The sequence below is a fragment of the Ranitomeya imitator genome, chromosome 6, assembly GCF_032444005.1.
Source record: "Ranitomeya imitator isolate aRanImi1 chromosome 6, aRanImi1.pri, whole genome shotgun sequence".
Taxonomy (NCBI): Eukaryota; Metazoa; Chordata; class Amphibia; order Anura; family Dendrobatidae; genus Ranitomeya; species Ranitomeya imitator.
The window spans coordinates 508,626,276-508,650,119 of NC_091287.1; the positions used below are offsets into that span (position 1 = coordinate 508,626,276).

The 23,844-nt window shown below is 42.3% G+C and overlaps 1 protein-coding gene across 1 annotated transcript in view; it reads right to left on the bottom strand.

The window, feature by feature from the left end:
• The window catches only part of ANGPT1 (angiopoietin 1), a 435,569-nt gene that overhangs the window by 85,235 nt on the left and 326,490 nt on the right, over positions 1–23,844 (bottom strand). Inside the window, exon 7 of the mRNA XM_069731774.1 lies at positions 2,012–2,178. Within this exon, the coding sequence (XP_069587875.1) occupies positions 2,012–2,178 (167 nt within the window). The remainder of the gene's footprint in view (positions 1–2,011; positions 2,179–23,844) is intronic.

Genomic DNA, 23,844 nt, shown 5'->3' on the forward strand with positions numbered 1-23,844 from the left:
TACATTAGGGGCTCTGCAAACGCAATGTGACACCTGCAGACCATTCCATCTAAGTCTGCATTCAAATGGCACTCCTTCCCTTCTGAGCCCTCCCATGTGCCCAAACAGTGGTTCCCCCCACATATGGTGTATCATCGCACTCAGGACAAATTGGGCAACAAATTTTGGGGTCCAATTTCTCCTGTTACCCTCAGGAAAATACAAAACTGGGGGCTAAAAAAATAATTTTTGTGGGAAAAAAATTTTGTTTTATTTTTACGGCTCTGCATTATAAACTTCTGTGAAGCACTTGGTGGGTCAAAGTGCTCACCACAGCTCTAGATAAGTTCCTTAGGGGGTCTACTTAGCAAAATGGTGTCATTTGTGGGGGGTTTCAATGTTTAGGCACATCAGTGGCTCTTCAAACGCAACATGGCGTCCCATCTCAATTCCTGTCAATTTTGCTTTGAAAAGTCAAATGGCGCTCCTTCCCTTCCGAGCTCTCCCATCCGCCCAAACAGTGGTTTACCCCCACATATGGGGTATCAGCGTACTCAGGACAAATTGTACAACAACTTTTGGGGTCCAATTTCTTCTCTTACCCTTGGGAAAATAAAAAATTGGGGGCGAAAAGATAATTTTTGTGAAAAAATATGATTTTTTATTTTTACGGTTCTACATTATAAACTTCTGTGAAGCACTTGGTGGGTCAAAGTGCTCACCACACCTCTAGACGAGTTCCTTAGGGGGTCTACTTTCCGAAATGGTGTCACTTGTGGGGGGTTTCAATGTTTAGCCACATCAGGGACTCTCCAAACGAAACATGGCGTCCCATCTCAATTCCAGTCAATTTTGCATTGAAAAGTCAAATGGCACTCCTTCGCTTCCGAGCTCTGCCATGCGCCCAAACAGTGGTTTACCCCCACATGTGGGGTATTGGCATACTCAGGACAAATTGTACAACAATATTTGGGGTCCATTTTCTCCTGTTACCCTTGGTAAAATAAAACAAATTGGAGCTGAATAAAATTTTTTGTGAAAAAAAGTTAAATGTTCATTTTTATTTAAACATTCAAAAAATTCCTGTGAAGCACCAGAAGGGTTAATAAACTTCTTGAATATGGTTTTGAGCACCTTGAGGGGTGTAGTTTTTAGAATGGTGTCACACTTGGGTATTTTCTATCATATAGACCCCTCAAAATGACTTCAAATGAGATGTGGTCCCTAAAATAAAATGGTGTTGTAGAAATGAGAAATTGCTGGTCAACTTTTAACCCTTATAACTCCCTAACAAAAAAAAATTTTGGTTCCAAAATTGTGCTGATGTAAAGTAGACATGTGGGAAATGTTACTTATTAAGTATTTTGTGTGACATATCTCTGTGATTTAATTGCATAAAAATTCAAAGTTGGAAAATTGCGAAATTTTCATAATTTTCGCCAAATTTCCGTTTTTTTCACAAATAAACGCAGGTACTATCAAAGAATTTTTACCATTGTCATGAAGTACAATATGTCACGAGAAAACAATGTCAGAATCACCAGGATCCATTGAAGCGTTCCAGAGTTATAACCTCATAAAGGGACAGTGGTCAGAATTGTAAAAATTGGCCCGGTCATTAACGTGCAAACCACCCTTGGGGTAAAGGGGTTAAAATGTTGAATGCTATATACTGTACATATCTAAGAAAATATTTTAAAATAGAAAATTATATTTATTTAAACATCTAATGAAAGGATATAGCATAATATCACTGTCAGAGGGAGGTACGATTGGCTTTTCTCCCGCTTACTCTGCAGATATAAGTGCCTATGTGACGTTATTAGGATGTGCAGTTTTCCTCCGCTCCGCTCTCTATTTGCTGCAATACATTCTCTTTATCCCGTGAATTATGTCATGTACATTTAATGAATTTCTATCCTGTAAGTCTCATTCCTCCTGAGGATTCCTGTTTTATTGGAGTAATTTTATGAGCACTTTGAGCAGTTTTCTGGATTGATATACAACTTGGTCGCACAACCACGTTTCTTACCTGTAATTCTGTTTTTCATTTCCTATGTGGAATCTGTCATACTGTGAATGTGCGTGATTGCCTTCCCAGTCCATTAAGTCAATCCGCAGCGAGTACTGCCTCTGACTGGTAATTGCGAATATAAACTCGTTCCCCAGCCAAAATTCACCAGATGGACTGCCAAACCCCTAGAGACGAAGAGGGAGAAAACACACATTTATCTTCTGAGTACAAAATATTTTAATGATTTTTTTACAAGGTCATTATGAGTTATTTTATATGTGTATTCCTCATTGGTTGGACAGGTCAGACTTTAACAATATAAATTTTGGCGCAGCATGTTGTGCTTCAGAGCTGCTCTTCCTACTGTACCTCTGATTATAACCATAGTTAATCATTATCTATCCATTGACTTTCCATTTATTATCTATCTATCTATTATCTATCTATCTATCTATCTATGTATCTATATACCATCTATTATCTATCTATCTATTATCTATATATTATCTATCAATCAATCAATCAATCTATCTATTATCTATCTATCATCTATTATCTATCTATTATCTATCTATCTATCTATATATTATCTATCTATCTATTATCTATCTATTATCTATCTATCAATTATCTATATATTATCTATCTATCTATTATCTATCTATTATCTATCTATCAATTATCTATATATTATCTATCTATCTATCTATTATCTATCTATCTATCTATCTATCTATCTATCATCTATATATTATCTATCTATCTATCTATCTATATATCAATTACCTATCTATTATCTATCTATCTATCTATCTATCTATCTATCTAACTATTGTCAATCTATTATCCATCTATCAATTATCTATCTATTATCTATCTGTCTATCTATTGTCTATTTATCAATTATCTATCAATTATCTATTATCTATCTATATATTATCTATCTATTTTCTATCTATCTATCAATTATCTATATATTATCTATCTATTATGTATCTATCATTTATATATTATCTATCTATCTATCTATTATCTGTCTATCTATCTATCTATTATCTATCTATTATCTATTATCTATCTATCTATTATCTATCTATCTATCTATCTATCTAAAATCTATATTTGTATCCATCCATCTATTTTACCTGTTGTTTTTCAGACTTACGCCATGTTCTCACTGGCTTCAGCACATTGAAATTTTTCCGCAGACATTTTTTTTGTGTAGAAAAACCACAATTTTTGAACATTCAAACAAGTTGAAGTGGATGTGATTTCATGAAAATACACAACAACCGTGCATTTAAAGACTTTGCAGACCCCTACATTTTTTGGTTCATAGAAATCTATAAGGAACCTGAAAAAAACACAATTGAGTTTTGAAGTGCAGAATAGCGCAGAAAGTAGTGTTTTTGCTCAAAAAAATGAAACACCTTTTAAAAAGTACTGCATCAATTCTGCATCAAAAATGCATCAAAAATATCACCAAAAATTAAATAAAATAAGCAGTTTGTTATTGAATATTTTGATACAGAAACATGAAGGAATGCACAGAGGAAAAAATGATGTGCAGCACTTCTATAAGTGGAAACATGCTTTAGATCTTAAAAGGCTTGTCCAGACTCGGGGCTCATGTTTGCAATCACATTATGTGACTTCAGAATTGTGAATCCTCACAGCGCGCACATTGCGAGCTGTTAGGATTCTTTGATGTCGGGAGTGGGCAGTCATATGACTACACATATCGTTGACAAGTGACTGCATGCATGAAAATCTCATAACTGCCCACTCCCAGTGGTGTGCACTGTGCTCGCTGTGAGGATTCACATGTCTGCAGTCACATGGAATGTCTGCAGACTTGGCCCTTGAGCCTGGATAACCCCTTAAACACATGCTATAAATGAGTTGTAAGTTTTAGAATACCGACTGCAATATACCCTATAAGTCCTTTTTTGGTGACCAGTAGAAGCGCCACTGCAGCGCAAAACGGCTATCGTCCATTCCACTCCTGCTCCCATCCTCCCGACGCCGATGTTTTAAAGTATTGGAATAAAGAAGTTTTTTAACCGGTGAGTGCCATACGTTCCTTTCAATTTTTATACCCTATAAGTACGTTCACTTGTAACTAGTGTTGAGCATTCCGATACCGCAAGTATCGGGTATCGGCCGATACTTGCAGTATCGGAATTCCGATACCGAGTTCCGATACTTTTGTGGTATCGGGAATCGGTATCGGATCCATATTAATGTGTAAAATAAAGAATTAAAATAAAAAATATTGATATGCTCACCTCTCCGGAGGCCCCTGGACATCACCGCTGGTAACCGGCAGCCTTCTTTGTTTAAAATGAGCGCGTTTAGGACCTGAGAATGACGTCGCGGCTTCTGATTGGTCGCGTGCCGCTCATGTGACCGCCACGCGACCAATCAGAAGCCGCGACATCATTCTCAGGTCCTAAACTCCTCATTTTAGGAATTTAGGACCTGAGAATGACGTCGCGGCTTCTGATTGGTCGCGTGGCGGTCACATGAGTGGCACGCGACCAATCAGAAGCCGCGACATCATTCTCAGGTCCTAAACGCGCTCATTTTAAGCAAAGAAGGCTGCCGGTTACCAGCGGTGATGTCCAGGGGCCTCCGGAGAGGTAATTATATCAATATTTTTTATTTTAATTCTTTATTTTACACATTAATATGGATCCCAGGGCCTGAAGGAGAGTTTCCTCTCATTCAGACCCTGGGAACCATCAGGATACATTCCGATACTTGGTGTCCCATTGACTTGTATTGGTATCGGATATCGGTATCGGCGATATCCGATACTTTTCGGGTATCGGGCGATACTATCCGATACCGATACTTTCAAGTATCGGACGGTATCGCTCAACACTACTTGTAACAGAATTGCTGCCAATTTTCCATCCAGATTTTCAGATGATAAATCTACAGTAGAACATAGGTGCAGCCAAGTGGACGAGGTTTGAAAAAAATCTCATCCAAAGGTTGAAAAAGTCCAACATGCAGAGATTGACCAATGCAGATTTTTTTTAAATCAGTAGCATGTCAATTTATGCTGGGAAATGATGATTGTGGATTTGTTGCAAATAATTCCCATTGAGTAGAGGGAGGTAAAAATAATCCAAAAAACACCTAAAGATAATCACAGTTCAGCATAAAAATCTGCAAGTCCAGAATGAAGGGGAAAAAAAGTTTTCAAAAAGTTAAAAATAAAAACGAAAAACACTAAAGCCATCTTCCCTGGCACCTCTGTGATAAAATTGTTTCCAGGCTTGGACTGGCTCACAGGAGAACAGGAGAAACCTCCAGTGGACCATCACCCTCTTATATGAGCAGTACATGGCACTATATACTTGAACTACTATGTACAGACAAAGGCATGTTACAATCTAACCAGTTCATTTTTATATAAATCTGTGATTAAAAATGATGTAGCTGAAAAGTGGGGCCCTGGAGTTAGTTACTGGTGGCCCTTTGGCACTCCAGTCCGGCACTGGTCATTTCTCTGGTCCTCTACACACCCAGGCTCCAGTGAAGATGTGATAAGTCATCATTGTGTATGAAGTCCGAACAGGGCTGGATGTAGAGTTTCCAAGGAAGTCCCTGAGGAAGTGATTATTCTTCGTGTTCTTCTTCAAATTTGCATCATAATATTCAATTTGGTTCGCATTTGAAGCTGCAACTTGCCTGCGGTATCCTCAGGATATGCTGCAGAAATTTTCCAAGAATGGGTAACCTTTGTTAAGGATCTTCATCTTTTGGCCATAGTATAGCGGGTTACAAAATGCGTCTCCCACTCTGGAGGACCTATGTGTCCTGCATTACATTGTCAGTCCATTGGTTGGAATTGACATTGTAAAATGCTAGTTCAGGCGCTGCACAGTAGTAATTATACGTGTCCCCAGAAGGTAGTAGAGCAGATCGTTATAGGAGTTGAGTTAACTTCTGGCTGGTGACTCTCTAGAAATTAACTGTGGCAAGCTGCAGCAGTAACTGGCAGAATTAAAAAATCATCTTGGAGCTGTAAATCAGGCTCTAAAGTATTTACATCAGTACTCAACTTTTCTTCGGATCACATCTATTTGTACATTTTTAAAGGCAAACATCCTGTTCAGTTTATTTTTTCCATAAATATCCATGGATAAAAAAATTTCATAAACATCCCGTCAAATCCGTGTGTAATAATGATGGACTGCTCTGAGTGTTCCTATCCCTGAAGACAACAATCTATGTACTATGTGTACAGTGTCATGTGGTTTTACATGAAATGTGAATAGTGATGTGCGTCTTATATAATGTGTTATGGTGATGCACATAAGGTGTTAATGTATAATGTGAGTAGTGTACAGTGTACATCTGTTGTAATTAGCTTACTGCTGGAAGCCATGGGTAGGGCTCTTTCCCATTAAACCTGACCTGTTTCTGCCCCTATCTCTCTTGTTTTTTTAATCATTTGTGCTGTATTCTGTTGGTAACCTCAGAGTGTTTTGGCCCTTGCTCTGCTTTAGTTGTTGTTCTCCTTGGATTTGAGCTGGTCGGTCTGTATGACCCTCTTCTTCCAGCTCGCTCCACTGGCCTGCAGCCACTTTACAGATGTAACCCAGGGGGTCTTGCATAAGTCCAAATCCCTTTATGGAAGTGTTAGTGTGAATGCCAAGGTTTCCCTGGGATCTATTAAGTGGAGTAGCTAGTGAAAAGTCTGTACTTGGAAGACCCTTGCTCGGGTTTTCCCAAGCACGCTCGGGTGGTCTCCGAATATTTGTTAGTACTCGGAGATTTAGTTTTTGTCAACGCAGCTGCATGATTTATGGCTGCTAGCCAGCCTGAGTACATGTGGGGGTTGCCTGGTTGCTAGGGAATCCCTATTTGTATTCCAGCTGTCTAACAGCCATAAATCATGCAGCTGCGTTGACAAAAACTAAATCTCCGAGCACTAACAAATACTCGGAGACCACCCGAGCAACGAGCATACTCGCTCACCACTAATCCTTAACTATCCTTGCTTATTAGAAATCTGTTTGATTGACCATTAAGGAGGTTGTATCATGAAGACAACACCTTTAAAGATAGAACCTGCCTTAGCAGGATACTCCAAACAAATCGTAAAAGTGCCAGGAACAGTCCCTGATGGCTATACATTCAGTGCAATAAATACATGGACAGTTCAAGTTTGCAAAAGCAACAGTTTGTTCATGACTTCTTAATTGGCTCACGAAGTTGTGATCTATATATATATATATATATATATATATATATATATAGATATCTATATGCCTTAAAGGGGCTTATATGGGTTGTCCCATAATCAAAAATTGTGCCCTAGCCTCAGAATAGGTAACAACTCTATAATCCCTACTTGTACCGATTCACACAATTGCAAGAAAAGGAGTCCCGGAGTCCACTTTGTGAATGAAGCATGAGCATGTGCGACCACTGCTTCAGTAACTGTCCATTAAAAGATACTGACTGGTGATTGCACATGCTCAATAATGCTTCATTCAAACGAGACTTTGGGACCCCATTCTCCAGATGGATCAGTGAGAGTCGAAGCAATCAGACTCCAATCAATTATTCTAAAGCCAGCTATCATGTGTATATTTGATAAATGTTGGCTATGGGACATCCCCCATATATGAGAGAATTCGAGGAAAAGTCACAGGGGAGCTTTTATTTTCTACAGTGCCCTTGAAAAATGAAAGCCGTGCTGTGATTGGTTGTTTTGGGAAGCAAAGACAGTTTTTCCTTTCGGAATAACTCAGAAATCACATGTTATGCCTAGCATGAGTCATAAGATCTCCCTTGTGGTGTGTCAAGCCTCATCTTTTGGGATCCTACAATACACATCTAGACCCTGTAGGCCACATTTGTCAAACCTGTCAGGCAGAATTATTGGCCTTGCTGCCTACAGCAACCAATCATAATGCAATTTTTATTTTATACAGCGCTCTTGGAAAATGAAAACCGCTATTATTTGTTAAAGGAAACAATACCAGTTGTTTCCACCAACATAGAAGAGGATTCTTTACTGTTAGGGCAGTGAGAATCTGGAATTGCTTGCCTGAGGAGGTGGTGATGGCGAACTCAGTCGAGGGGTTCAAGAGAGGCCTGGATGTCTTCCTGGAGCAGAACAATATTGTATCATACAATTAGGTTCTGTAGAAGGACGTAGATCTGGGTATTTATTATGATGGAATATAGGCTGAACTGGATGGACAAATGTCTTTTTTCGGCCTTACTAACTATGTTACTATGTATGTTACTATGTTAGTTATCGCTAACAATTTTAACAAATTAGGTCTATTGTACCAATTTTACCCAGAGTTGCTGTTGTTTTTTAAAAAAATCAGGCCCAGTTAGGAAATGCTCATGCTGTCATGTGAGCTTTATATGAGATAATATGTGTACAGTGGCTTTGTCCATGGTCGCCTGGCAAGTAGGGCTTTCACAAATAGGCTTTGTGGTAGCTACTCTAACTCATGTCCCATGGGAGGACCTGGCCTTCATTTGGCCTTTATCCTTTATCTGCTGTAAAGGGATATATACTTATACAGGGGTCATGAGTGGAGTCCTTGGAGTAGCTGCTAGTTGGTGGATAGGGCTGGAAGATTTCATCAGAACCAGGATGGCTAACAAAGGATAAAATTAAAAATTGGAAAAGTAGACAGTAAACAGGCCAAGATCAAAATGAGAATCACAGAAGCTTAACAGGAGAAGAGCAACAGGAGTAAACCAGAGCAAGTATTAACGATAACTGGCAACAGAAAACAGCTGTCCCAGTGGCAATACCAGGGAGCTGGACAAAACACAAACCTATCGTACCTGAATGACACCACAGATCTCAGCCACACTAACCTCTGATTATGGACAAAGCTTGCGATGCTCAGAGCTTCTAGTTCCAACATCTACTTCATCACCAGGGCCACCGCCAGAATAAATTCTCTGGCTTTGGTGACAGAAGCAGATGTCACAGAAACAGGACCAGGTTGAGATGTAACACTATGTATAGCTGAGAACCGTTTCAAATTTTCTAGAACATTCCAAAATGAGTGAAATAATCCTGACTAATTTTAGGCATAACATAACCAGAAGTGGCAGGGGGTTATGTAAACCCCACCCAAATGTAGACTTAAAGTGTAACTGTCATTTCAATTGCAGCAACAGTCATGTTTTATATTTTTGTCTTTGTCTTAGGTTCTGAAATAGGTTCAGAGTCTGAGCCAGCACTAGCCCGGTAGGAAATAGCTATGACACACAACCAGGATCTACCTCTAACAACACTGAGGAGATCAAAAAATACAGTAAAAAGTAAAAATAAAAGTTTTTAAAAATATAAAGAAAAACAAAAAATTCAAATAATCCCCTTTTCTCCCATTAAAAATAAAAGAATTTAAAAAAATGCACATATTTGATATCACTGCATCCAATATATGAAAATATAAAATGAGTTAAACCAATCAATAAACACTGTAAACAGAAAAAAATTCAATATGACAAAATTAATTTTTTTGGGGGTAGCTGCAATGCTGCAAAAAAATGATGTATCTATTCCAAATTGGTATCACCAAAAACATCTGCTTACCCTGTAAAATACAAGGCCTCAAAAAGTTAAATTGACTGAAAAATGAAAACATTAATGGATTCAGAAGATGGCAGTACAAATCCCCCAATTTTTTTCTACAAAGTTTTGAATTCTGACTTCTGAAAAAATAAAAACATAAAATGGATATGTGCTGTGGTAGGAAGGGGTTAAACCCATACATTGGTAACACAGTGCTGACCATTTTATGGTTACATATGGAGCCCATCTGATGTAAAGTATGTTTGACCATCATTATCAATGTACCTCCTGCCCTAAACGGGTGGTCCAAAATACAAATTAATTTTCATCTCAAATGTCTATATATTTAATGCGGAAAATAAACTATTTTCTAACATACTTAAATTAAAAATTTCCCATCATTCCCTAACTACATTATCTAACTAGTTTTCTTTTCCAACTTCCTGAGACTTTCTAAGAATACCTGATGTTCGGAAACCAGAACTACCCCTGCAAATGACGTCACTTGCAGGGGCGGCGCAGGTCTCTGCAAGCCTGGTGGTAATTCATCAAACAATACACATTGACAGTGCGCTCTGTTGCCAGCTCATTACTACGGTTCTGAGCCGATGAGAGAGCGCACTGTCATTGGGCACATCGCGCAGTGACAAAGCAGGGACTAGCCCGCCCCTGAAACTAGGTCACTGATGTTGCTTTATTACAAGGCGTAACCTCAGGATCTGACCCCTAATGATGGTTCGTTTGAGTATTGCAGCAAGCACTGGGATTCTCAAAAAAAGAGTAATCAAAAAGGAGGATGTGAAAAAAAAGAAAAACAATTAGATAGTGTAGTTAGGGAAGGATAGGGAATTTTTAATTAAAGCATATTAGAAAATAGACTACCGGTGATTATGGCATTAAATAGATAGGTATTTAGGAGGAAAATTAATTTGTATTTCAGACCACTCCTTTAATGTCAGCTGTAAATGACCCTGTAGGTTTCCCTTGTATCCTTTCATTGAATCTACAGTAATAAATGAAAATTGGAGTAATATAATATGATTTTTCATATTGCAAGACAAAACATGAAAGTTACCACCTGTTCCAGAATTGGGAGCGATAAAATATCCTCTGTGTTATTTTATGAATACAAGTGCTTATCAGCTTTAGAGCAGACAGCCTGACATTTTAGTTCCCTGTAATGGGAGTCTATGTGCAGACCATTAAAGTAATTACTCCTCCTATAAAACATGTATTCATCTTTCATCTGATTGTATCAGTTACATTGTAACACAAATTCTCGTCAATTATTACAAAGTTGTTTGAAATATCTTTGATGTAACGGTTTATTGTTACAATGACTCATCAGACGATTATTAGATTTCTCCTTTACAAAAAATTACTATAAATTTAGCACTTTCTAACTTGTATCTGTTTCTGGGGAAAGGACTGATATGTAATGGTGAATACTGGATAATACAAGATAGCGCAAAATTAATGTATACCGTGCTGTTCTGTCATACAGCATGTAGCCAATAGCTTGCTGTTTTCAAACATCTGTGAATGAATACATTCTTGTTTGTTCTCTTTTCACATGATTATGATTTCAGAGGGCTTCTGGTGTTTTTTTCTTGGTATTCCGAAGCATTAAGATTTAGCTTCACTGGAACTAATGTGACTAGGCCAAATCCTAAAACGCAACCCCATGACATTATCACTCCTCCACCAAACTTTTCAGCGGGAACAACGCAGTCAGGCATGTAATGGACTACTGTCATTTGCCAACTAGTCCAAACTTGTACATCAGATGCCAGATAGAGAAGTTTCCTCCAGAGTCTAGTGGTGACGGCTTTACAGCACTCCAATCCTAAATCTTTAACTGCTAAGCCCTTTTCGACATCTGTCGTACATGTACGGCGCAAGTTGGGTGTGGGTGTCTGGAGTGGGCTCAAGAGTTCAGCCTACACCATAACTGGCAGATGTCGGCGGTGTTACATTAGCAAAACCAAAGAAATGAGCAGGAGCATAAGTTGATATCTGTGCAATGTGTGAGAGCATGTTCACACTGTAGCCAATTCACAGACAAAACCAAAGCAAAAAAGCTTAAAAGTCTTCCCACCACCACAAGGTGTAACATATCGGGATGGTCCTCCCCTGTCTCTAGTATTGAAACCTTAGCTTGTCTCAGAGCTCTTCACCTATTGTCACGCCCACAGGTAGAGCATGTGGTTTGTGGACCCACTGTGCCACAGGGCCAGGCTTAAGTAGAAAAGGGCATAGCTAAGCTGCTGTCTGCTGTTCACCAGAGCTCCTGATGGTGGAGTCAGGCATGAAATGCAGGTAGCCACCAGGTACCACTCCTAGGCAGTCCCCGATACTGCAGCTGCTGACCCCAAGGATCATGTACCCTGACTGTTATGACCTGGTGGTTAGGAGCACCCAGAATGACCTGATAGTTAAACCTCATACAGGATGAGCTCTGGGATGTGGGAGCTCTGCTGACCGCAAGCCCTAATCCTATCACACACACTAGAAATAGCCGTGGAGCACTCCTGACCAGACCTAGGCGCCTCGTCACAGCCTAAGAACTATCTAGCCCTAGAGATAGAAAATAAAGCCTACCTTGCCTCAGAGAAATTCTCCAAAGGTAAAGGAAGCCCCCCACATATATTGACTGTGAGTAAAGATGAAAGTCACAAACGCAGAAATGAAACAGGTTTCAGCAAAGGGAGGCCAGACTTACTAAATAGACAGAGGATAGGAAAGGTAACTTTGCGATCAGCACAAAAACCTACAAAAGACCACGCAGAGTGTGCAAAAAAGACCTCCGCACCGACTCACGGTGTGGAGGGGCCACTCTGCATCCCAGAGCCTCCAGCTAGCAAGACAACATCATGAAAACCAGCTGGACAAGAAAACAATGAACAAATAATGACTATCAGGAACTTAGCTTCTGCAGGAGAAGGCAGGTCACCAGAGAGATCCAGGAGCGAACTGAACCAATGCAAAAACATTGACAGCTGGCATGGAGTAACGATCTGAGAGGAGTTAAATAGAGCAGTCAACCAAAGGATAAACCACGTCACCTGTGTAAGGAACCTCAGAAGCAGCAGCTTCACTCACAGCCACCAGATAGAGCCCATAGACAGAACTCGCCGAAGTACCATTCACGACCACAGGAGGGAGTTCGACAACAGAATTCAGAACAGTACCCCCCCCTTGAGGAGGGGTCACCGAACCCTCACCAGAGCCCCCAGGCCGATCAGGATGAGCCAAATGAAAGGCACGAACAAGATCGGCAGCATGAACATCAGAGGCAAAAACCCAGGAATTATCTTCCTGACCATAACCCTTCCACTTGACCAGGTACTGGAGTTTCCATCTCGAAACACGAGAATCCAAAATCTTCTCCACCACATACTCAAACTCCCCCTCGACCAACACCGGGGCAGGAGGATCAACGGAGGGAACCATAGGCGCCACGTATCTCCGCAACAACGACCTATGGAACACATTATCGATGGCAAAAGAAGCTGGAAGATCCAAACGAAATGACACAGGATTAAGAACTTCAGAAATCTTATATGGTCCAATGAAACGAGGCTTAAACTTAGGAGAGGAAACCTTCATAGGAACGTGACGAGATGACAACCAAACCAAATCCCCAACATGAAGTCGGGGACCAACACAACGCCGGCGGTTAGCGAAACGTTGAGCCTTCTCCTGGGACAATGTCAAATTGTCCACCACATGAGTCCAAATCTGCTGCAACCTGTCCACCACCGCATCCACACCAGGAAAGTCCGAAGGCTCAACCTGCCCTGAAGAGAAATGAGGATGGAAACCAGAATTACAGAAAATAGGAGAAACTAAAGTAGCCGAGCTGGTCCGATTATTAAGGGCGAACTCAGCCAAAGGCAAGAAAGACACTCAATAATCCTGATCAGCAGAAACAAAGCATCTCAGATATGTCTCCAAAGTCTGATTAGTTCGTTCGGTTTGGCCATTAGTCTGAGGATGGAAAGCCGAAGAAAAAGACAAATCAATGCCCATCTTAGCGCAAAAGGACCGCCAAAACCTCGAAACAAACTGGGAACCTCTGTCCGAGACAATGTTATCTGGAATGCCATGCAAATGAACCACATGCTGGAAAAACAACGGCACCAAATCAGAGGAGGAAGGCAGTTTAGATAAGGGTACCAAATGGACCATCTTAGAGAAGCAATCACAAACCACCCAAATGACCGACATCTTTTGAGAAACAGGGAGATCAGAAATAAAATCCATGGAAATATGCGTCCAGGGCCTCTTCGGGATCGGCAAGGGCAAAAGCAACCCACTGGCACGAGAACAGCAGGGCTTAGCCCGAGCACAAATCCCACAGGACTGCACAAAAGAACGCACATCCCGTGACAAAGAAGGCCACCAAAAGGATCTAGCCACCAAATCTCTGGTACCAAAGATTCCAGGATGACCAGCCAATACTGAACAATGAATCTCCGAGATAACTCTACTAGTCCATCTATCAGGGACAAACAGTTTCTCCGTAGGACAACGGTCAGGTCTATCAGCCTGAAACTTTTGCAGCACACGCCGCAAATCAGGGGAAATGGCAGACAATATTACCCCTTCTTTAAGAATACCCTCCGGCTCCGGAACACCCGGAGAGTCAGGCACAAAACTCCTTGACAGGGCATCACCCTTCACATTCTTAGATCCCGGAAGGTATGAAACCACAAAAACAAAACGGGAGAAAAAAAGCGACCATCAAGCCTGTCTAGGATTCAACCGTTTGGCAGACTCGAGATAAGTTAAATTCTTGTGATCCGTCAAGACCACCACGCGATGTTTAGCTCCTTCAAGCCAATGTCGCCACTCCTCGAATGCCCACTTCATGGCCAACAACTCCCGATTGCCCACATCATAATTGCGCTCAGCAGGCGAGAATTTTCTAGAAAAGAAGGCACAGGGTTTTATCACCAAGCCATCAAAACTTCTTTGCGACAACACAGCCCCTGCTCCAATTTCAGAGGCATCAACCTCCAACTGAAAAGGGAGCGAAACATCTGGCTGGCACAACATGGGGGCAGAAGCAAAATGACGCTTCAACTCCTGAAAAGCCTCTACAGCCGCAGAGGACCAATTCACCACATCAGCACCTTTCTTGGTCAAATCAGTCAACGTCTTAGCAACACTGGAAAAGTTAGCGATGAAGCGACGATAAAAATTAGAAAAGCCCAGGAACTTCTGCAAGCTCTTCACAGATGTCGGCTGAGTCCAATCGTAAATGGCCTGAACTTTAACAGGGTCCATCTCGATAGTAGAAGGGGAAAAAATGAAACCCAAAAATGAAACCTTCTGAACTCCAAAGAGACACTTTGACCCCTTCACAAACAAGGAATTAGCACGAAGGACCTGCAACACCATTCTGACCTGCATCACATGAGATTCCCAATCATCCGAAAAGACCAAAATGTCATCCAAATATACAATCATGAATCTATCCAGGTACTCTCGGAAGATGTCATGCATAAAGGACTGAAACACAGATGGAGCATTAGAAAGCCCGAATGGCATAACCAGGTACTCAAAATGGCCCTCGGGCGTATTAAATGCCGTCTTCCATTCATCACCCTGTTTAATTCGCACAAGATTATACGTACCACGAAGATCTATCTTGGTGAACCAACTAGCCCCCTTAATCCGAGCAAATAAATCAGACAGCAGTGGCAAAGGATACTGAAATTTGACTGTGATCTTATTAAGAAGGCGGTAATCAATATAAGGTCTTAAAGAACCATCCTTCTTGGCCACAAAAAAGAACCCTGCTCCCAATGGTGACGACGACGGACGAATATGACCCTTCTCCAAGGATTCCTTTATATAACTCCGCATAGCGGCGTGCTCTGGCACAGATAAATTAAACAGACAGCCATTAGGAAACTTACTACCAGGAATCAAATCAATAGCACAGTCGCAATCCCTATGAGGAGGTAGGGCACCAGATTTGGGCTCTTCAAATTCATCCCGGTAATCAGCCAAAAACTCAGGGACCTCAGAAGGAGTGGAAGGTGACATTGAGAGCAATGGAACATCACCATGTACCCCCTGACAACCCCAGCTGGACACAGACATAGACTTCCAATCCAACACTGGATTATGGACCTGTAGCCATGGCAACCCCAAAACGACCACATCATGCAGATTATGCAACACCAAAAAGCGAATTTCCTCCTGATGTGCAGGAGCCATGCACATGGTCAATTGAGTCCAGTACTGAGGCTTATTCTTGGCCAAAGGCGTAGCATCAATTCCTCTCAATGGAATAGGATACTGCAAGGGCTCCAAGAAAAAACCACAGCGCCTGGCAAACTCCAAGTCCATCAAATTCAGGGCAGCGCCTGAATTCACAAATGCCATTACAGAGTAGGACGACACAGAGCCAATCAGAGTAACGACAAAAGAAATTTAGACTGTACCATACCAATGGTGGCAGACCTAGCGAACCGCTTAGTGCGCTTAGGACAATCGGAGATAGCATGAGTGGATTCACCACAGTAAAAACACAGCCCATTCCGACGTCTGTGTTCTTGCCGTTCAGCTCTGGTCAAAGTCCTATCACACTGCATAGGCTCAGGCCTATGCTCAGAGAATACCGCCAGATGGTGCACAGCTTTGCGCTCACGCATGCGCCGATCGATCTGAATGGCCAAAGACATAGACTCATTCAGACCAGCAGGTGTGGGAAATCCCACCATGGCATCCTTAAGGGCTTCAGAAATTCCCTTTCTGAAAATTTCCGCCAGAGCACATTCATTCCACTGAGTAAGCACAGACCACTTTCTAAACTTCTGACAGTACACCTCTGCTTCATCCTGACCCTGACACAAAGCCAGCAAGATTTTCTCTGCCTGATCCACTGAATTTGGTTCATCATAAAGCAATCCAAGCGCCAGAAAAAACGCATCAACATCACGCAATGCCGGATCTCCTGGCGCAAGGGAAAATGCCCAGTCTTGAGAGTCACCACGCAACAAAGAAATAATGATTTTTACCTGTTGAACGGGGTCACCAGAGGAGCGGGGTCTCAAAGCTAGAAACAGTTTACAATTATTTTTGAAATTCAAGAACCTAGATCTATCCCCAGAAAATAAGTCAGGAATAGGAATTTTAGGCTCTAACATAGGATTCTGAACCACAAAATCTTGAATGTTTTGTACCCTTGCAGAGAGATGATCCATACAAGAGGACAGACCTTGAATGTCCATATCTACACCTGTGTCCTGAACCACCCAAAGGTCTAGGGGAAAAGAAAGACAAAACACACTGCAAAGAAAAAAAAATGGTCTCAGAAGTTCTCTTATCCCTCTATTGAGATGCATTAATAATTTGGGCCAGCTGTACTGTTATGACCTGGTGGTTAGGAGCACCCGGAATGACCTGATAGTTAAACCTCATACAGGATGAGCTCTGGGATGTGGGAGCTCTGCTGACCGCAAGCCCTAATCCTATCACACACACTAGAAATAGCCGTGGAGCGCTCCTGACCAGACCTAGGCGCCTCATCACAGCCTAAGAACTATCTAGCCCTAGAGATAGAAAATAAAGCCTACCTTGCCTCAGAGAAATTCCCCAAAGGTAAAGGAAGCCCCCCACATATATTGACTGTGAGTAAAGATGAAAGTCACAAACGCAGAAATGAAACAGGTTTCAGCAAAGGCAGGCCAGACTTACTAAATAGATAGAGAATAGGAAAGGTAACTTTGCGATCAGCACAAAAACCTACAAAAGACCACGCAGAGTGTGCAAAAAAGACCTCCGCACCGACTCACGGTGTGGAGGGGCCACTCTGCATCCCAGAGCCTCCAGCTAGCAAGACAACATCATGAAAACCAGCTGGACAAGAAAACAATGAACAAATAATGACTATCAGGAACTTAGCTTCTGCAGGAGAAGGCAGGTCACCAGAGAGATCCAGGAGCGAACTGAACCAATGCAAAAACATTGACAGCTGGCATGGAGTAACGATCTGAGAGGAGTTAAATAGAGCAGTCAACCAAAGGATAAACCACGTCACCTGTGTAAGGAACCTCAGAAGCAGCAGCTTCACTCACAGCCACCAGAGGGAGCCCATAGACAGAACTCGCCGAAGTACCATTCACGACCACAGGAGGGAGTTCGACAACAGAATTCACAACACCTGACACGGACTGGGGCTCAGTTCAGACTACGCAGATTCCGGATTCTTAGGCAAAGTGATACTGACACCGAGTCTCAGACAGGGCTAGATTCAGAGACTGGTTGTAGCCATCCGGATATATTGGGTGCATGTTCAGACACTGGCTGCATATGGACCAGGGGATGAGGTTCAGGCACTGGACACACATGGACCAGGAGGCAACGTTTGGGCCCTGGTCACACAAGAATCAGAGGACGAAGTTCAAGCTTTGTTCGCTCAAGAAAAGGACCTGGGTAGCAGGTTCAGGCACCGGCTACACAAGGTCAAGTAAAGCATGTCCAGGCACTGGTCACATAAGGACCAGGGGTTCAGGTTCAGGACCTAGTCACACAAAGACCAAGGGTTTGAGTTTAGCACCAAGCCACACAAGGACCAGGGGCTTGAGTTAAGCACCAAGCCACACAAGGCCCAGGGGTTTGGGTTTAGGACAAAGCCACACAAGGACCAGGGGTTTGAGTTAAGCACCAAGCCACACAAGGCCCAGGGGTTTGAGTTAAGCACAAAGCCACACAAGGCCCAGGGGTTTGGGTTTAGGACCAAGCCACACAAGGACCAGGGGACCTAACAATTCACTAATACCCTTCAAACTAACTAATGAGCCCACATTGTTTAGGCACCTCCCTATTAAGGAAGGTGCATTTTATACAAAATGACTCCCAGCTATTGGCTGGGAACATTTTAGCAGGTGCACGCCCTGGCTTTATAAGAACAGAGCAAGGCACGTGCGCACTGGGTGTGCCACCAAGACACAGAGCCAAGAAGCAGGGAGAACACCGGAGACGTACCTAGTGATGGGGAGGTGATAACGTGGCAGCGGCGGTGAGTGTGTCGGCATCCCTGCATGGAGGGGGATGGGGAACCGTGCAGGGGCACCAACAAGTGTGTTATACCTGTCTACATTGAGGTCGGCTGATTCACCTCTTTTGAAATAAAAAGTTTGTACAGTCTAGGCAATCCCCAGAGAACTAAATGTATCATCTGCACAAAGCTGTCCACTGTTGGGTCTTTTTCATTATAAAAATACCAATAGCACCTGATCCGTCACATGGCCAACCCCAACGACACTTGACAGACCCCAATAATTTGGTCATAATCTGAGAATAAAACTAAAACAAGTTCTCCAACCCAAATGTGGCAAGTGTACCGTACACAGAGTATCGCTTATTGTAGAGGTGATACAGGAATATCAAGTTCTTACCAGTCTGAAAAGCTAAGATTTTGCCAGTTGTAAGTCTCTGTGTACCAGCAAGAACGCCTCATTCACTGGCAGCAAATATATTAAAAATGTTGAGTTACTGAAATAAAAATATATGTGTTGTTGAGCTTTTCATTAAAAGAAGATCTCAGTAAATCCTCTGTAAATCTGGTAGTCGTAGAAATGAAAAAATAGTAATAAAACTAATATAAGGTATTAAGGAATATAAATAGATATGTTCACATGCATAATATACAGAATCACTACCATCACTCATGTATCAGCAGCAGACCAAGGCTATGCAGTGTGCCAGAGAACTATAGGCACTATCTCTGGAGCTCCAGTTAGTGAAGGTTTTCACCGTAGAAATTCTAAATATCTGTTTGCGAAAATGTGTTTTTTGGCAGTGATCAGCAGCCACTGAATGGTCGCAGGACTTATGTGATGCCCCACTAGATGGTAATCCCAGCAGACTGTATTCAGAGGAGTGGCGCCAGTCCGGGAGGGGAGTATCATATTTTGTATTCTACCTTCATTAATAATGTATTGTCTAGTAGGGGATTCTCTTATTTAGGCCATATATCAATTTACTGAAGCAGCGAACGGGTGAAAGATTATCTCTCTCCTGTATTAGCCACAGATCTGTGCATTGTATAGACAGTTCACTGTTGTAAATAGGTTTTCCAAAAAAGTGATATCACTGATTGATGGGGTGGCTAGTATTCTGGTTCTCTACTGATCTTTAGCACTAGTTATGGACTGAGGCTAGTGTATAACCTTTCTTTGAATAGGGATGGAAGCGGTAACACAGACCCATTCAAGTGACCAGGAGAGCCACTCGGTAGCAGAATTGTCTTGTCTCTTTGATCTCCAGAGATTTGATAAGTCAGGATACTACAGATTGTTGTTGAGCAAACAGATTCTCAGGACCCTAGTCAAGCACCTGTGTAGCTGGTTCATGCCTGCCAGACCAGAGCCCTACGAACCTTCTACCACCTGGGACATCTCCAACACCTCTTCTGATTAGTAGGCTTCATAACATCATTATATTGCGGTTCGAAACTGATGAAATCACACTTGACATGATGCCCCAGGTAGTAGGAGCTTTGCAGGCACTGCAGCTACAGATAACTAATATGATAGCTGAACTAGGGTCTTGCAAATCATCTTCCTATCACATCTTCACCAGGACACACTTCTGCCATGTCTGCTTCTGTCACCAGATATGGCTGTATTAATTCTGCAGGTGGCACTGGTGAGAGAAGAGACATTGGAATCAGAAGCTCTCGACAGCACAGATTCTGTCCTTTTGTTAAGATCAGGTTGGTTGGGACCTGCAGTGCTGTCCGGTCTGACAGTATGGGTGTGTGTGCTGTCCAGCTGAAGTTATCAACTCCTTGCTCCAGCTAATTGAAGAGGACCCAACCCAACTTAAGCCTCCAGCTTACTGCTGGAAGCTGCCAGATGTAGTCTTGAGTTTTTCAGGTTCAGTCCTGTCTGTTTAGCTCCTCTGCAGCATATTTTTCCTGTTTTCCCTCAGCTTATTTTACTGACTAGACCTGTGTCTTCTGCTGTACTTCTCCTGCCCGTTTAGTTCTGACCCTCCTACCTGACCACTCCTGCCAACCTGCACCCCTGAACAGAAGCTTATTCCATGACCTCTATTTAAGTCCAGATCCATGTACAGGGCTTAAAGGGTGAAGACCAGGGCAACCCCTTGGATCTGGTAAGTAGAATGGCTTGCATTATACCTGTCTGTGGTAGCCATTTTACAGTTGCCAGGCAACCACTGACAAAGCCCCATTACACTTTCTCAGCTCTACCACTGATTAATGTTATGGAAAAATCCTTGCAATATTCTGTAACATTTTATATTAGAAAACACTTTGAAAACGTGTAATGCTTAATTTTCCTTGTAGTGGGACTATGAGGCAATTGCTTTCAGTCTGCTCCATTGATCCCAATGATTGCTGGGGGGTCTCGGTAGAGGAACACACTGTGATCCACTTTTTAGGGTACTCAAATAAGAAGAAATTGTATCAGCTGGGTATGAAAATAACCGACTCCTCTCTTTGTAGTATTACATTCATGTATATATTCAGCTTGGTAAATATATGTATACATGCAACGTCTCAGTTATGAAATGTTCTGCGATTTGTCAACCATGACTTCTATACATGGCATTCATTAGATCTATCCACATCTGCTTATTCTCCGTGAGTCAGGTTTCCACCTCAAGCATGAAAGAGCCGTTCTGTATATCAGGGCAGCATACCAGCCATAATGACAATTTCTAAAAATACTATTACATTGCGCAATTTATCAAATAATGTAAAACAGACGTATTAAAAGTGCCATTATTTCTTCTAATGGTGACTGGTATAGGACAGAACTGGCTCCAAAGTAAACTTCAGCTGCTATCAGAGGAAGACATCATATTAAGTCATCCCAAATGAGACATTACCAGAGAACTTAGAGCTCAATGACAAAATTGGCTGACATCACTGAGTAACTTATGCCTGGAGATGACGTAAGCCAACGACTGGTAAACTGGGGCAAGAAGAATTGGCTGCAAATGTATATACATATATATATAAACAAGAGGCTGCTAAGTTCTGTTGTCAATTTACTTGATAATAAGCCCAAGATTTGGCAGCTGTCGGCTGCTCATCCCAAACCCAAAGGAACCATCAGTCAGCTTTCACATGAAACGAATGTGGAGACGTTATTAATGTAGTGTCGGCTATTTCATGTGATCAGTTAGGACTATGTAACCAATAGAGATGTTACCGAGTTGAGTTTGTCATTATAGGTTCATTTTGATTTAAACAAATAAGAAGTAACCCTGCCAGACTCTTTATAACATAGAAATAAAGGATCCTAACAAATCAAAGTTTTTCATAGCATCTGTCATAGCTGACACGGATCCTGTAAGAGAAGATTACTTATCATAGAAGAAGAAGGAAATTTGTGTTATGGACAAGGGAGGCCCAAAAAGCAATGGCCCAAACTGTAAATCCGCAAGGGCTTAAGGGATGGCCCAATGATAAGGCTGAGGATGTTTGATAGGCCAGAATGTTGGAGGCAAAGCAGTTATTTGGGAGAACTGGCTGTTTGATTGTGAATTTCAGGGGAGAAGTATATTGGCAAAAGGGGTTTGTGGGTCTAACTGATTAGTGAGAAGGAGGGTTCCATTTGAGGGTATTAAAGGAGGGGTCACCTATGGGACATCCTCCTTAGTGGAGGACTTTGTAATCAGAACATCCTCACGAAGACACTCAGAGAAGAGCTGGGGATCACACCCACTTGGATACAAACATAAGATTTATATATATGGAAAAGAGGGCCATATGTCAGGAATGGAGAGGCACAGGAACATAAGAAAAAACATTGGATTAAGGAGAACAGCTGCATTTACACTAAAACAAAAATTACAAATTTATGGGAGGTTTCAAGTCCTCTTCAAGGCAGGATTCAGATTTTCAGATCATTTTCAGCCTACCTCAGAAGCAAATTTGCTCTGTATTAAATTTGTGCTGATGATCTGGCCTCCCACTTTATAGAGAAAATAGACAATATCCGTCAGGAAATCCGCTCCCAATCACCAAGTTCAGTGACTCCCATCCCTCCCTGCATTTCCCCTGGCTCACTCTCCACATTTGATCCTATCACAGAAGAAGAAGTCTCCAGGCTCCTCTCCTCTTCTCATCCGACTACATGCACCACCGACTCCATTCCCTCACACCTCCTTCAGTCTCTCTCTCCAGTCATCAGTGATCACAACTCACCTAACTACAATCTTTAATCTCTCCCTCTCCTCTTGCATTTTCCCCTCCTCCTTCAAACACTCTATCATTACTCCATTACTAAAGAAACTCGCTCTCGACCCATCCTGCCCAAATAACTACAGACCGATCTCCAATCTCCCCTTCATCTCTAAACTCTTGGAGTGCCTGATATACCCCCGCCTTACCCCTTACCTGTCCACTCACTCCCTCCTTGACCCTTCACAGTCCGGTTTCCGCCCCCTACATTCGACTGAAACTGCACTCATCAAAGTAACCAATGACCTTCTGACAGCAAAACGTAACGGTGACCACTCTCTGCTCATTCTTCTCGACCTTTCTGCAGCTTGCGACACTGTTGACCACCCTCTCCTACGCTCTAGGCTCCAGTCACTTGGCATTAAGGACGCTGCTCTCTCCAGGTTCTCCTCCTATCTTTCTGACCGCTCCTTCAGTGTTCTGTTCTCTGGCTCCACTTCATCTCCTCTTCCTCTCGCTGTCGGGGTACCTCAGGGCTCAGTCCTTGGCCCCCTTCTCTTCTCCCTCTACACAGCCCCAATTGGACAGACCATCAGCAGATTTGGCTTTCAGTATCATCTTTATGCTGATGACACACAACTATACACGTCATCCCCTGACCTTACTCCCGCTGTACTACAGAACACCAGTGACTGTCTGCAGTCTCCAACATCATGTCCGCGCTCTATCTGAAACTCAACCTCTCCAAAACTGAACTTCTTCTGCTCCCGCCATCTACTAACCTCCCTAAATCTGACATTTCCCTCTCCGTGGGTGGCACCATGATAACACCACGGCAGCAGGCGCGCTGTCTGGGTGTTATGTTTGTCTCCGATCTCTCCTTCACCTTCCATATACAATCTCTTGCCCGCTCGTGCCGCTTACACCTAAAGAACATCTCTAGAATCCGCCCTTTTCTCACCATGGAAACAACAAAAACCCTCGCTGTCGCCCTGATCCACTCTTGTCTGGACCACTGCAATGCTCTATTAATTGGCCTCCCCCTTACTCGACTTTCCCCTCTCCAGTCCATCCTTAATGCAGCAACCAGAGTCATCCATC